The following is a 12,502-nucleotide window of genomic DNA, read 5'->3' as shown; positions in this document are numbered from 1 at the left end:
AGTATTGCACCCGATACAAAACTCTCTTTACATCCATCAACTTCACATGCATATGGTTTCTGATCGAAATGTCTCCGTAAATGTAATCTCATTGGTGTCTTCTGTGAGAAAGCCATTCCACATATCTCACATTTAAATGGTTTTTCACCCGTATGAGTTCTCATATGAGCACGGATTTTCGACGGGTATTTATCCACTTTTCCACAATATTCACATTTATGGAGAGTTGGTTTCTTTCGGACATGTGGAGATGCTTCGTTTACATCCACACCCTTCGCCACCGCATCAATTATCCAATCCAAATTCTCTGCTTTCTTTCCTCGATTTCTCTTTCCAAATCCATATCCTTGTTTTAAGTGTCTACTTGGGGCAGCCATTTCCAGAGTAGATGCATCCACAATCATTTCAGTCATTGCAGCAGTCGCTTCATGGTGATCACGGAGAGACTTCGTTCCACGTTTTGGAGGGTTTGGATTCAGTATCACGCGTACTTTTTCTTGTTCTTCTTCATCATCATCTACCAATTCTTCTTCACCTCCAATTTCTTCTTCTTCTCTGAAATAATATGAATAGTTTCATACTAAAACAATTTTCATTAAAACTCACAAATGTTGCATCATAATATTTCCATAAATGTGCTGACCAACATCTTGTTTCATCACTTTCGCCGTCACTATCTCCTCTCCTTCATAGATTATCTGATTCTCTACAATCGTCGTCCTCGACTGCATTTCAGAAGAGGCCGTAGAGAATTCAGAATTCGTCGGAATCACATTTGAATCTGGATGATTAAAATGATAACTAGATGACGTGCATGGAATGCTGCCGTCTCCGACTTCTGGAGATGTTCTTCTAGTTTGTTGGTGTATTATTGATTCAGTTTCAACTTCAGGCACAAATTCTTGAGGGAAGTATTCATAAATTTGTTGTGTCGATACGGCTGTAGAATTGAAATTCTGAACGAGCATTCCGTTTTGAACCTGAAATTAAAATTATTTTTCTGTTCCATATTCCAGATTTTACTCACCGGAACCATACCCATCTTCGCCTGATTTCGATCTGCACCAGTTTCCACATCAACCTCTTCCCCTATATCTTGCCCATTCACACCAGAATCTCCTTGATTTCCTTCAACAAGTTGCCCGTCTTCTTCATCACCCCAACAAACAGTTTCATATGAATGATGTCCCATTGCTATGTGCTCTATCACATCTGTCTCATCATAACTTTGGAATCCACACTCTTCCGGACATTCATAAATTCCACACATCTGACCTACTCCATCGTCGACATCTCGGATGGGCGGCCCTCTATTAGATTGTTGCTGAATTTGAATGAATGAAGAACGATTAGTTTGATGAATATTCAGAGCTTCCGGGTGGTTCATGTGTTGCTGAAATCAACGAGAATTTTTGATAGAAATTTAGTGATTTTCAGTTAATTTTCATATTATTCTAATGAATTCTCACCTCTTCATGCTCATCTTTCTCCATCAAATCCAAAAACTCCAGACTACAAAACGAGCATTTGAATGGTTTCTCATGTGAGTGCTGTTGCATATGAGTTTTCAGAGTATGCGCTTGACTGAAACTCTGATGGCATATTCCGCATACGTGAGGTTTTTCTCCTGTGTGTTTTCGAATGTGCTCCGTTATTTTTGATGGATATTTTATGTTCTTATTGCATTGAACACAATGGTAAACTTGTGCTGGAGGTCTCTTTTTCATCCGATAAATCCGATTCGCCGGATCATTACGACGGTAGAGTGCTTCAGGTCGATCATGATATTCTGATGACGTGGCTCCATGATAATCAACTGAAGTGGTGGGAATTCCATTGCCACGTATTATTGCTGATGTGGTGTTTCCAGAAGATGATGGCCCAGCGGGACCAGAATATTGAGAATAAATAAAGTTTTGAATTGGAATTTGTTGAGGTAACGAGGCAGCGGTGGGTTGAATAACACGAATTGTGGTATGCGGATGTGAACGTGAATTGAGACGTGGATGATGTGAATGGAGGAAATGAGGTTGAGGTTTTGAACACGATTGCTCCATTACTCCACGGCTGAAAATTCTTGATAATAAGATTAAAAACTCTAGGAAACGCCTCAGAGATTGGAAAAGACAAAGGTATGAAAACAGTTGTAACAATCTCTTTGAACAGAAACAAATCAATCGTGAATTCAACAGGAAACGATTCATTGTAACAATTTTGAATTGGTTAAGAGAGAAAAAAAGTAACAAAGTGAAAATGTGCAAAACAGAACAAAAAAGCTGGAAAGAAGGGAAAAATCAATTGAAAAGTCACAGAAGTCATGAAAAGGAAACCTTGATTTTTTAAGAACCCGTATATATTGAAATACGAATCGAATACTTCAGAGAGTTTGAGCAATTAAAAGTGGAAATGGAAAAATTGAAACGAAAGACATAAAGCAGTTGTTCCTTGCCGAAAAGATCTCACTTGAAAATGTTTTTTCTTTCCTTTTGTGAAAAACCAAGAAAATCATATAAGTTTACTCCCGTCGTCTATAATTTCCTCTACACCTCCGATCATTTCTGGTTCTCCGAATACTTCGTCGTCAAATCTCGGCATCATATCTTCCATATTCATCACATGAACAACTTGATCATCATACATATAATTATCTTTTTCATGATTCTGATCCATCGCTTCCTCTGCCATCACTTCCTCCACATCGAAAACTGGAGTGTAGAATTCTGGATGCACGTTTTTGACGTGTCTGTTCAGATAAACTCTTCTAGCGAAATTTGAGTTACAATTCTTGACAGAACACGAATATCTTTTGACTTCTGCATGAACTGCCATTTCATGTTCTTTTCTGACTGATTCTGTTACGAATGTCATTGGACACCATTGACACATGAAGGGGCGTTCTCCTGTATGCATTCGAAGAATATGAACTCTCAGCGATGATGCCTTCGTTAGACAAAGTCCGCATTCACCACATTCGTATGGTTTTTCGCCAGTATGTGTACGGACATGGGCCTTAAAAAGAAATCAAGTTATATGTTAGGATTGAGCATAAAGTAACTTGGATGTGTTCGAAATTGAGAATTTGGTCTGTATGTTAGTTCAGAATAATCGACCTTCTGTCATGGAGGAAAATAAAAATGACTTACCAAAATCTTGCTTGGATGTTTCAGATACAATCCACAAATATTACAATGCGCAATTGTTGAAACTCGACTTGACGAATATCCTCTTTTTGGTTTAGCCTTCGGCGGTTCTTCTTCAGGAACTGGTTGTTCTACAGGAGCTAACACTCTTGCGAGAACACTCGAAATGACGTCATCGATGCGTGCATTAGATTCTCTCACTTTTTCTGATATTTCTTCTCCTCCTTCTGATCGATATAATGGTGTTCGTTTATTCAACGAAGTAGATGGTTGATGATCGAGTGGAGATTTGAAACCATTTGATCTAGAAATATAAAAAGTATATTCAATTACTGACTGGATTAATAACAAACAGAGATGGAGGTGCAATAAAGTTGGCAGAAGCCGCCATGGATAATCCGGTACCAAGATGAACATTGTCAGCTGAAGGACATATTAGCTTCTTCACTGGTTTCAAATGAGGACGCGGCGGTCCGATCCGTTTCTAAAAATCTTCTTTTGAAAATGGGTGCATACAGACACACTCACCACACCCATGTGAGTCAACTCGTGTGCATTTTTTCTGGCATTGTTCACAAATCTTTTGGTACATCCGAAATAACTGCATTCAAATTGATAATCATTCAAATGTACTCCACGAAAATGGTTGGCAAATGGAGTGTGTTGGCTGAATCTTTTTCCACAAATAGTACATTGGAATGGTTTTTCTCCAGTATGAGTTCTCATGTGTTCCTGGATAAAATATAAATCATACTTCTGTTGTCTTCATTTAAAATTTACTTTAATTCTCGACGGATACTTCAATTCGATTCCACATACTTCACAGTTCACAATCGTTGATTGACGGGGATTTCCTTTTCTAAAAATTCGAAAAGTTTTGATTTTCTACTTTCTGAAACGATTTCCGTACTTTCTCTTATACGGCTGCGAACTTTTTTCAATATCCTCATCCACCTCATCTTCCATCATTTGTTTTCCATCTGATGTGCTTTCGGCCGCCCATTCCTCGAAAATTGGCTCACTTTCCTGGAAGAAAAATTTAAATTGCCAAAAGTTTTAATTGAATGATTTTCAAACCTGTATCAGAGGAAGGTCATCTGGTAAATCGTCTTCCATTTTTTTATGGTAGCCTGAAGAGTAGAAATAAGTGAATTTATGAAATTTCCAAGCAGAAAAGTGATTTCTTATCAAAAATCAAAAATTTTGATATTTTCCAGTCGAGAAAAAAATCTATATTTTATTCAAAGCAGAAATACGGGTCAAAAAAGTTTTAGGGAATAAATAGAAATTAACATCGATTTTTCGTAAAAATGAAGAAATTGAAAAACAACGACACTCCGATATCCCGCCCTTTGTCATTGGCGGTAGTTCAAATATTGATGTCACATTAAAGCATTACAATTAAATTTTCATGAAATGACCCATTAGTTTTATTAACTAATTCGACTTGCAAAGATCCAGCTCTTCTTAATTGGAACATTTTACTTTTCAAGTTGCGCATTTCAAATATGCATTCTTAAAACAGAAAAATGTTCGAAAAAAGTGTATTTATTCGGAGAAAATGTACAAAAATGCAATAAAAAACAGAGTATTTACAAGTTTTAGTACAGAAAACACAAAAGATTGGACGAATTACATCAAATTCTGTTTGTATGCATGAATAATATCCGAAATCATAGCCATTTTCGCATTGAGACTGGATTCGATTTGAGTGAAAATATGTTTTGTGGCTGCCTCATCCGAAAGGTCCAAACGAAGACGTTGTTCAATCTGATATGAGAATTTTGGTGTTATTGCTTAATGTTAGAAACAAACCTTGAATATAGCCTTATCGGGTTCGGATGCAATATCTGGAATTCCAGCGTCCAACATCAAAGAGAATAAATTAAGAAGAACATTCGAGTGTCTTCTTAGAATTCGATACGCTGAGTCGACATGTTGAACGAATTCTAAAAACTGTTTACTCTTAACTCCGCCCATGACTTGAACCATTTCAGAAGTCAATTTCATCGGTGGAGGCATTGGTTTCGGGTCTCTTCCCAGAATGAATCCGAAATCCACATGGAACAGTTTTCCATTTTCACAGAGAAGCAGATTGTCCAAATGACGATCACCAAGACCAAGGATGTACATAATTACAGAATAACCGGCGAGAGATCTGACATAATTATCGATAACATTTGATTCAATTCCGAATGGACCATCTCCTGGACGTAATTCTTTCATTGCTTCACGAATACAATCCAATTTATGTGCTTTATATTGCTCTTGTATAGCACGAAGTGGTTTCGATTTGATGCATTGAACGAATCCTTGACCGACTCCGGTGGCGAGAACCTGGAAATGATAAAAGTGGTTTTGGAAGAAGCGAAAAGAGGATATTTTGAACCTACCAAGTATGGTGTCAACTTCAGATCCAATTGTTCTTTCTTCAGTATAATATCAATCAATCGAACCATTTGTTGAATCAATTGATCCTGTCTCAAGTCATCTCCAGTCTTGAAAATTACTGTATATTCTTCTAGGAAATTCTTGTCAACTTTTCCAGTTGTCGGCTGGACTTTAAATGATATTTTGGCTGGCATCATTTCTGATTTGAAGAATCCGGCAGTATCGGGAATGACTGATATCAGACGATAGCTGGGATCCAACGGAAGATGAACACCTTTCAGTTCCAACATATGCTTTGCTCTTGATAACATTGTCCTGAATTCTGCTGATTTTCCGTCATTCAATCTCCCTCCTCTTGCTTTCGCTTCATTCATTAATACAATCAAATCTTCTACGAATACTTGTTGCTGTTGTAATGAATCAACTTGAGCTCGAGTATCGTGTCTCTTCACCAATGCTTCCATTAGACGATCTTGAATGTTTTGATACATTTTTGATAGATGCTCCTCGGTTGTTTTCGTCGATTCGATCTCAGTTTTCAGATGCCAATAGAGATAATTTGACACTTTCGGGGAGGCCAGGGCGTAGCTGAAAATTGATATTTATGATGGATCATGAAATGTTTTCAAACTTACTCTATCAAGAAAGTTGCCAAATCTCCACTAGCCTTCCTCGCTTCCTTCTTAGTCACCACTTGAATATCCTTCGCTTCTGAATCCTCTGATGTAGGCGTCGTTGCTTTTTTGACAGATTCCGGGGCGTCTTCTGGAGTTTGTGCTTCTTCTTCAGTATCTCCTGATTGATTTTGTTCGTATTTCAAAGCTTGTACAAGTTGTGGGAGATACAGCAAGACTTGTTCCGGTGAAGCAGCTTCTAGAAGACGTGAAACAGAATACGCACGTACTGCAGGGTGAGTGAATGCAGATGAGAGTAATTCGAGAGCATCTTCCGCTTCGATCAGTTCCCAATCATTCATCAATGCCAATGCCATTTTGACTTCTTGTGGTTGCGCCCAATTGACAGATCTCAGATATTTATTCAACGCTTTCGGGAATTGTCTCAAATAATGACGGAATTTCCAGACTAAATCTCTTTGTTCTCTTGTCAAAACTTGAGAAGATGGTAGATTTACTATCATTTCGAGACGATCCTTCGCTTGTTTATTTGGTTTCACTTGACGATGACGTTCATCTCCAGAATCACGGATTCGGCGAGTCATTGCACTGTGTTTCACTTCTGCGAGGGAATCCAGAAGGAGTTCGGGATCAGCTACACAGTAACGGGTACAAGCGGTCACAATTCCGACACCACCGTTGACTGAGGTAGAGACTCGCATCTGGAAAATAAACTTAATTTTACGATCGAAAAGATTTGCATAATTCTCTGACCATATATTTGTTGTTTCGAACTAAAAAGTTTCGTCATTTTTTCCTACCTTGTTTGAAAACAAGTTCAAATATTCACTGAACCCACTCACATTTTTGCTTTCGTCTTCATAATAAACAACTTTATAAAAAGTTGGTCCAAGTCGGATCGCTGCCATTTCCAATACCAAAAAGATGTGTCTATCAGGTGATGAATGCTTGTATTTCGCTCGGATCAATTCAATTCTTCTTGATGCGAAAGGGTCCAACCATGGAACATCTTCAACAAGACCGCGTGATTGTCGAGTGACTTGCTTGAAAAGTAGATCGATTTCCTCTCCCCATGCATCCGAAAACTTCCAAGTTTCTGCTTGTTTCGTGTATGGATCTGGTTTTTCGGATACTGTCATTTGGACATCGATCACTCCTGATTTCAGAATTCCACGTTTTGAGAACATGCTCAACCTCGATTGGGCAACGAGTCTTCGAGGGAATGTTGAGTTCAAATTATTCACGTAATCTGCATCGTCTTCGTGTTCCCAAATTGTGATGTGAAGGAATGAATCGCGACTCAAATCCGAGTATCTGATTGGAAGAGTCAGCCATTCATTCCATTTCTGAATGAGTTTTTGGCGAGCAAGTTGGGACGAATCCGGTGGAGTATGGAACGATGTGCAGACTGGATAACCGATTTGTTGATTGTTGCAGTAGACCTGAAAACTCTCAAATTCTTACCCATTTTAAAGAAACTTGCTCACCGTAATCTCCGCAAACAACTGATTCAGTCTTCTCACTGGATTTATCGCGTCACGAAATATCCCTTCGAATTCAGCAACTTTAACTTGTACATTCGTTTGTAAATCGCAACTATAAACGAAACTGAACGATTCCGTAGGTGTTGCCCGCATACCTGGAATCATCTGAATCAGAAGCAAAGTTGATAAATGGACAATCACAACAGAGATGAAAAGATATTGATTTGGTTCGAGCTGACCAATGGTAGAATGGGAAAACAAGTGCAAAAATAACAGTTTTAATGCAAAAGATCATCAGAAATCGACGGATAAAAGTACAATTTATGGACATAGAAAGAAAGAAAGTTCAGGACGAGAGAGAAATATATATGGAACTGTTATTTTTTAATAAATATTATTAAGAGATAACGAGAAGGAGAACCGAAGGAAGAGATCGAAGTGAATCAATATTTTCGTCGTTTTGCAGGCGGTTTCGAGTCACGACTGGAGATTGAACCCTGTAAAAAGAGAATGCGTGAAAATGGGAAAATGGTGAGAATCGATCGATTTATCAGAAACAAAGTGAGCAATCTCAGCAATCGATTTTGTTGAAAAACAATGCAATCAACTGTATTTCTGAATCAAGCCGTCCAATTCGCACCGAAACTTACATTATCATCATCATCGTTAAGATCCGAATCATCTTTTGTGTATCCATTATCTCCTCCACTCGTCGATTCTCCACTATGACTTCCTCCGTTTGCTGTTCCATTTCCTTGTTTTGTGATACATGGTGATGTCGTAGAACTCTTCGAAAACAATCTCTCCTCATCTCGAATACTTCTCTTATTCAACTTCTTCTCCAATCGATTCGTTTTCGATGGAGGTGGAGCATTTGCGAAGTTTCCCCACCCTTTGAGGACGTTTCCGTATTCTGTTGTATCTTCTAGATATGATCCTTCGAAATTGTAGATTTGCATTTCAAGAGCTTCGAGCGATTCGACGATCTCATTCTTCTTTCGAATCCATGATTCGAGTTCTGCTTTCAGCTCATTTGGCTCTTTTTCTTTTGCCATTTCTGAAGAATGGAAGAGAAATTATAAGAATTAAGGAAACATCAAAATTCATGAACTCTGATAAGTACATAACACAGAAAGGTTAACTGTGAATCGATTTTCGGTAATTTGACTAAATCAAAATAGTTTCTTTTTCATTTAATTTCAGAATCAAGGGAAGGAAGAGTGATTCTTTTGATGTACAATAAATATTTAGAAAAATGAGAGATTTCGGGCGGTCTTTAGTAAATGGGAAGGGATTCAGGAACGGTTGCGATCACTGAATAATTCAAATCTGAAAACAGCGAACCAAGGAGAGGGCGGAAAGAGTACGATAACTTTAATAACTCTTAAAACGAAACGATGAACGGGCAGGTTTTTACAACAAAAATAAATCAGTTGATTCAGATTTTTAGGGTTCTAAATATAAGAGTCAAGACAGTGAAAAGCTTAGAAATTAAATCTTCTTGTTAACAGTAATGGCCTGTTGAATCGAATCAATACGTTCAGCCCAAAGACGAAGTCCTTCCAAAGATAACTCTTGTTGACATGACGTTGGTGTTGGTCCAGATAGAATTGAAGCAGCTGTTGCAGTTGTAGATGACGTCGATGGATCAGATGATCCTTCTGCTTTCGAATCGGATTTCTGCAACAAAAAAAAACATTATGAAAGTGTCTGCACGTTTAGAAGACTTGTTCTCTACACTTACCGATGCAGCCGAATCTCCAGCATTTGGCACAACCGAAGCAGTGACCATCATCTTTTTCTTGTTCTTTGGCATCTCAATCATTCCAGATTCCTCGTTGATCTTCGCTTCGAGTCCATCATCCAAAATGGCGTCGACCAACAAATGGATCACTTCACTCTCCGATACTTTCAGCTTTTTCGAAAGATATGAAATTCGAACATTTGTGTATGGACGAATCAAACGGAGAAGAACTTGTGTACGAATATTGTTCATAAGCTCTTCCGTATGTTCTCGAATGAATGGATCGGCCATGATACTGTCTCTGAAAATTGAAACAAGTTAGAAATATAATGAAATAGAATGAAAACTCACTGATGATCAGCCATAATTCTCTCGAAAGCCTGTATGTCATTGTCTTGATAAGCCTGAACCATTTGTGTCATTGCAACTATTTCTGGCTCATTTTTAAATGGTTTCGCTTCTTGAGAATCAAATGGATTGATATCAGATTTGATAAGCATGTTGGCCAAAACCAGATATTTGAGACAAGTTGTACGGCGGGCGGATCCAGATTCATCATAATTCTTGAATGCCTCGAAGAAATCAGTGTGAGCATCAAGGAAACGGCCTTCACGAAGATGCATTTTTCCACCACATTCTGTAAGAAAAAGATTGATTAGGCATAGTTGTCAAGGCCCGGCCCGGCCCGGCAAGGCCCGAAGGCCCGTAGAAAATTTTCAAGGCCCGGCCCGGCCCGAAGGCCCGGCTTCAAAAAATGACCCTTTTTTTCCCAATTTTTTTTTCGAAATTTTTTCAATTTTTCATCGAAAATGTGACCATTTTTGACTATTTTTCAGAACTTCTAATTCTGACTGATATTCGAAAATTTGACTTTTTCGCGAAAAAATTCAAAAAAATTCAAAAAATTTGAAAAAATTTGAAAATTTGACTTTCGCGCCAATTTGCCCGGCCCGGCCCGGCCCGGGCCGGGCCTTGACAACTATGTGATTAGGCATTTTGAGAAATTTCCTCGGATAGGTTGCTTAATTTTCAGATGTATTCGAATATCTAACGTGACCCCTCGCTGCACCACGTGAACCCCAAAACCTCATTTTCCCCGTTATTCACTGAAATGTTCAATTCGCTCAACACTTCGACGTAGTATTCAGTTTGGAATTTGATGTACGCGGAGTCGGAAACAATGTCGTTTCAAGAGCATGACGATAGCAACAACGTCGACAGCATTATTGCATCGACGAGACGTTCGGTAGCCGGGGGTGGCAAAAAGAAGAAGAGGACCGCTCATTTCAAGTGAGTTTCAAAAGGTTACTGAGTGCCGCTGTCAGTGCTGGAACGCGAGCCAGGCAGCAATTTTCTGGGTCATTGAGCAGTGATTTATATTGATCTAGGTGTGAAGTCTGCTCCAATCCCACATCTAAAAAAACTCATTTCACACCCAGAATCACAACGATCTTATTCCAGAAAACGCGGACATCCAGCATTCAAGATCATGTTCATTGTGTTTGCTCTTCTGACACTTCTCTCTATTATTATAGCGTGTCTAGCAAGTGAGTTTCACCCTCAAATCAGATAAAATGAAAGTTGTTTTCAGCAATCATGATGGTTATGGGGTAATAGGCAGAACGAGGAACACAACTCGACACTGACATATCGAAAAAGGACACAAATCAAAAACGCCCGATAAAGATCTCCTTCTTGTCCATAATAAACAACTCCCACCTTTTCCGAGATCAATTAATAATGTTTTTCTCATTTTTATTTCAAATTCTTACCTCTGATAGTACCCAAAATCAATGGATGAGGAATAGCACTCTTCGTGTGAATAGCTTGCGTAGCCAACTCATAAACAGATTTGAGTGCTTTGTTGTTCTTCTGCTCAGTATACATTTGAATTTCCAATGCATAAATTTCCAGAAGTTGCGTTCCCTTTCGTTGATCCTCCTCTCCGGTTTCATCTTTACATGAGATTTTCAATTGTTTTACTATTTTCTCTAATTTCCCGAATTCGTGCAAATCGAAGAAGAGCTTTCCGAGTTTTGTGTTCGTTTTGAACCATAATCTCTCGTTCTTCGCATCTTTCAATGCATCCAAAGTTGTTTCGTAGAAATGTTGAAGAAGATCCATTTGGCGAGACGTTGAAATATAGTCAAGGATCGCATTTATTGACTTTTCCGAGTAGTTTTTGGTTACTGAAAATGAAAGTTTTAATGACTTGTCTCTCGATGAGATTTCTAATATCTTACCAGCCGACTTGATGTAAGTAAGCAAATTTCTGTAATACTCCAACATTTTCTCTAATTTATTCTGTCCAAATGTGATTTTAATCATTTGTTTCAATGATTTGAATCCCCATTCTCCTTTGTCTCCTTCCAATTCCAGAACACGCTCAAATGCTTTGATGGCCTCATCCAACTTTCCATCCGAACGCAATCCTTTTGCCGTATAATATTGATTCTCCATATCAACATCTGGCTCCGATCCACTGTCATCTTCGTATTCCTGAAAAATATGAATGCAATGGAAGAAAATTCACGGTTTAGCATTTTTCGAGTGAGTCTCTGTTAGATCATTCATAAGCCAAAATCACACAACTTTCAAGCTTTGTTAAAACTCACAAATCCATAATCCTCATCATCATCCATGTAATCGTCACCCATTTTGCAATCGGTTTTTCAGAAAGAGAAGTTAGAAGATCTGGAAAGTCTATGTTGCTTGATAAAGTTCGTTTTTATGGCAGATAATACGGAGGGAGAAAGGTGGAAATGTGTAAAAAAGTATAAATCAGAGCTTTTCAAAACTCGTACAAATGGCAAAACAAACTGAAAATCCCGATTTTTCATGGGAAGTAAAATCAATAATTAGAAAAAGAAAAATTAATAATTAATAAGAAATTTAGAGAAATGTTATTTAAACTTAAATCAAGAAACCGAATCACTTGTTGCAACGGGGATACATCGGAGGAATAATTTAAAATATGAATTCTTAAAAGTGGGTGGATGAAAGGCAACCCGTGACATCGTATGGAAAGAGAAGGAAAGGGAAGGAGAGATGATGATGTTGAAGTTTAAATAATTAGGAAATGAAAGAACTATATAGATAACAAATGTA

The 12,502-nt window shown here is 38.2% G+C and overlaps 5 protein-coding genes across 5 annotated transcripts; 1 reads left to right on the top strand and 4 right to left on the bottom strand.

Moving 5' to 3' along the window:
• Nucleotides 1-2,505: 2,505 nt before the first annotated feature.
• GCK72_001091 (uncharacterized protein) lies at nucleotides 2,506-4,256 on the bottom strand (the record flags this gene model as incomplete). The annotated part of the gene is made up of 7 exons (XM_003111104.2): nucleotides 2,506-3,009; nucleotides 3,144-3,444; nucleotides 3,494-3,624; nucleotides 3,669-3,872; nucleotides 3,921-3,999; nucleotides 4,051-4,166; nucleotides 4,218-4,256. The coding sequence occupies 7 exons, from the start codon at nucleotides 4,254-4,256 to the stop codon at nucleotides 2,506-2,508; spliced, it is 1,374 nt and encodes a 457-aa protein (XP_003111152.2).
• A 516-nt stretch (nucleotides 4,257-4,772) lies between these two features.
• Nucleotides 4,773-7,803, bottom strand: GCK72_001090 (uncharacterized protein; the record flags this gene model as incomplete). The annotated part of the gene is made up of 6 exons (XM_053722840.1): nucleotides 4,773-4,910; nucleotides 4,956-5,477; nucleotides 5,534-6,119; nucleotides 6,167-6,867; nucleotides 7,009-7,608; nucleotides 7,654-7,803. 6 exons carry the CDS (start codon nucleotides 7,801-7,803, stop codon nucleotides 4,773-4,775), a joined length of 2,697 nt encoding a protein of 898 aa, XP_053591485.1.
• Nucleotides 7,804-8,093: 290 nt separating this feature from the next.
• On the bottom strand, nucleotides 8,094-8,705 carry GCK72_001089 (uncharacterized protein; the record flags this gene model as incomplete). The annotated part of the gene is made up of 2 exons (XM_003111321.2): nucleotides 8,094-8,147; nucleotides 8,301-8,705. 2 exons carry the CDS (start codon nucleotides 8,703-8,705, stop codon nucleotides 8,094-8,096), a joined length of 459 nt encoding a protein of 152 aa, XP_003111369.1.
• A 436-nt stretch (nucleotides 8,706-9,141) lies between these two features.
• Nucleotides 9,142-12,051, bottom strand: GCK72_001087 (uncharacterized protein; the record flags this gene model as incomplete). Its single annotated transcript, XM_003111422.2, has 6 exons — nucleotides 9,142-9,330; nucleotides 9,395-9,695; nucleotides 9,746-10,031; nucleotides 11,167-11,583; nucleotides 11,638-11,893; nucleotides 12,010-12,051. 6 exons carry the CDS (start codon nucleotides 12,049-12,051, stop codon nucleotides 9,142-9,144), a joined length of 1,491 nt encoding a protein of 496 aa, XP_003111470.2.
• GCK72_001088 (uncharacterized protein) lies at nucleotides 10,554-11,008 on the top strand (the record flags this gene model as incomplete). Its single annotated transcript, XM_053722839.1, has 3 exons — nucleotides 10,554-10,684; nucleotides 10,856-10,941; nucleotides 10,986-11,008. 3 exons carry the CDS (start codon nucleotides 10,554-10,556, stop codon nucleotides 11,006-11,008), a joined length of 240 nt encoding a protein of 79 aa, XP_053591484.1.
• Nucleotides 12,052-12,502: the final 451 nt, after the last annotated feature.

Source organism: Caenorhabditis remanei, chromosome I (assembly GCF_010183535.1).
Source record: "Caenorhabditis remanei strain PX506 chromosome I, whole genome shotgun sequence".
Classification (NCBI taxonomy): Eukaryota; Metazoa; Nematoda; class Chromadorea; order Rhabditida; family Rhabditidae; genus Caenorhabditis; species Caenorhabditis remanei.
Note: the sequence above shows the minus strand (reverse complement) of the source record. Positions and strands in the feature narration are given on the sequence as shown.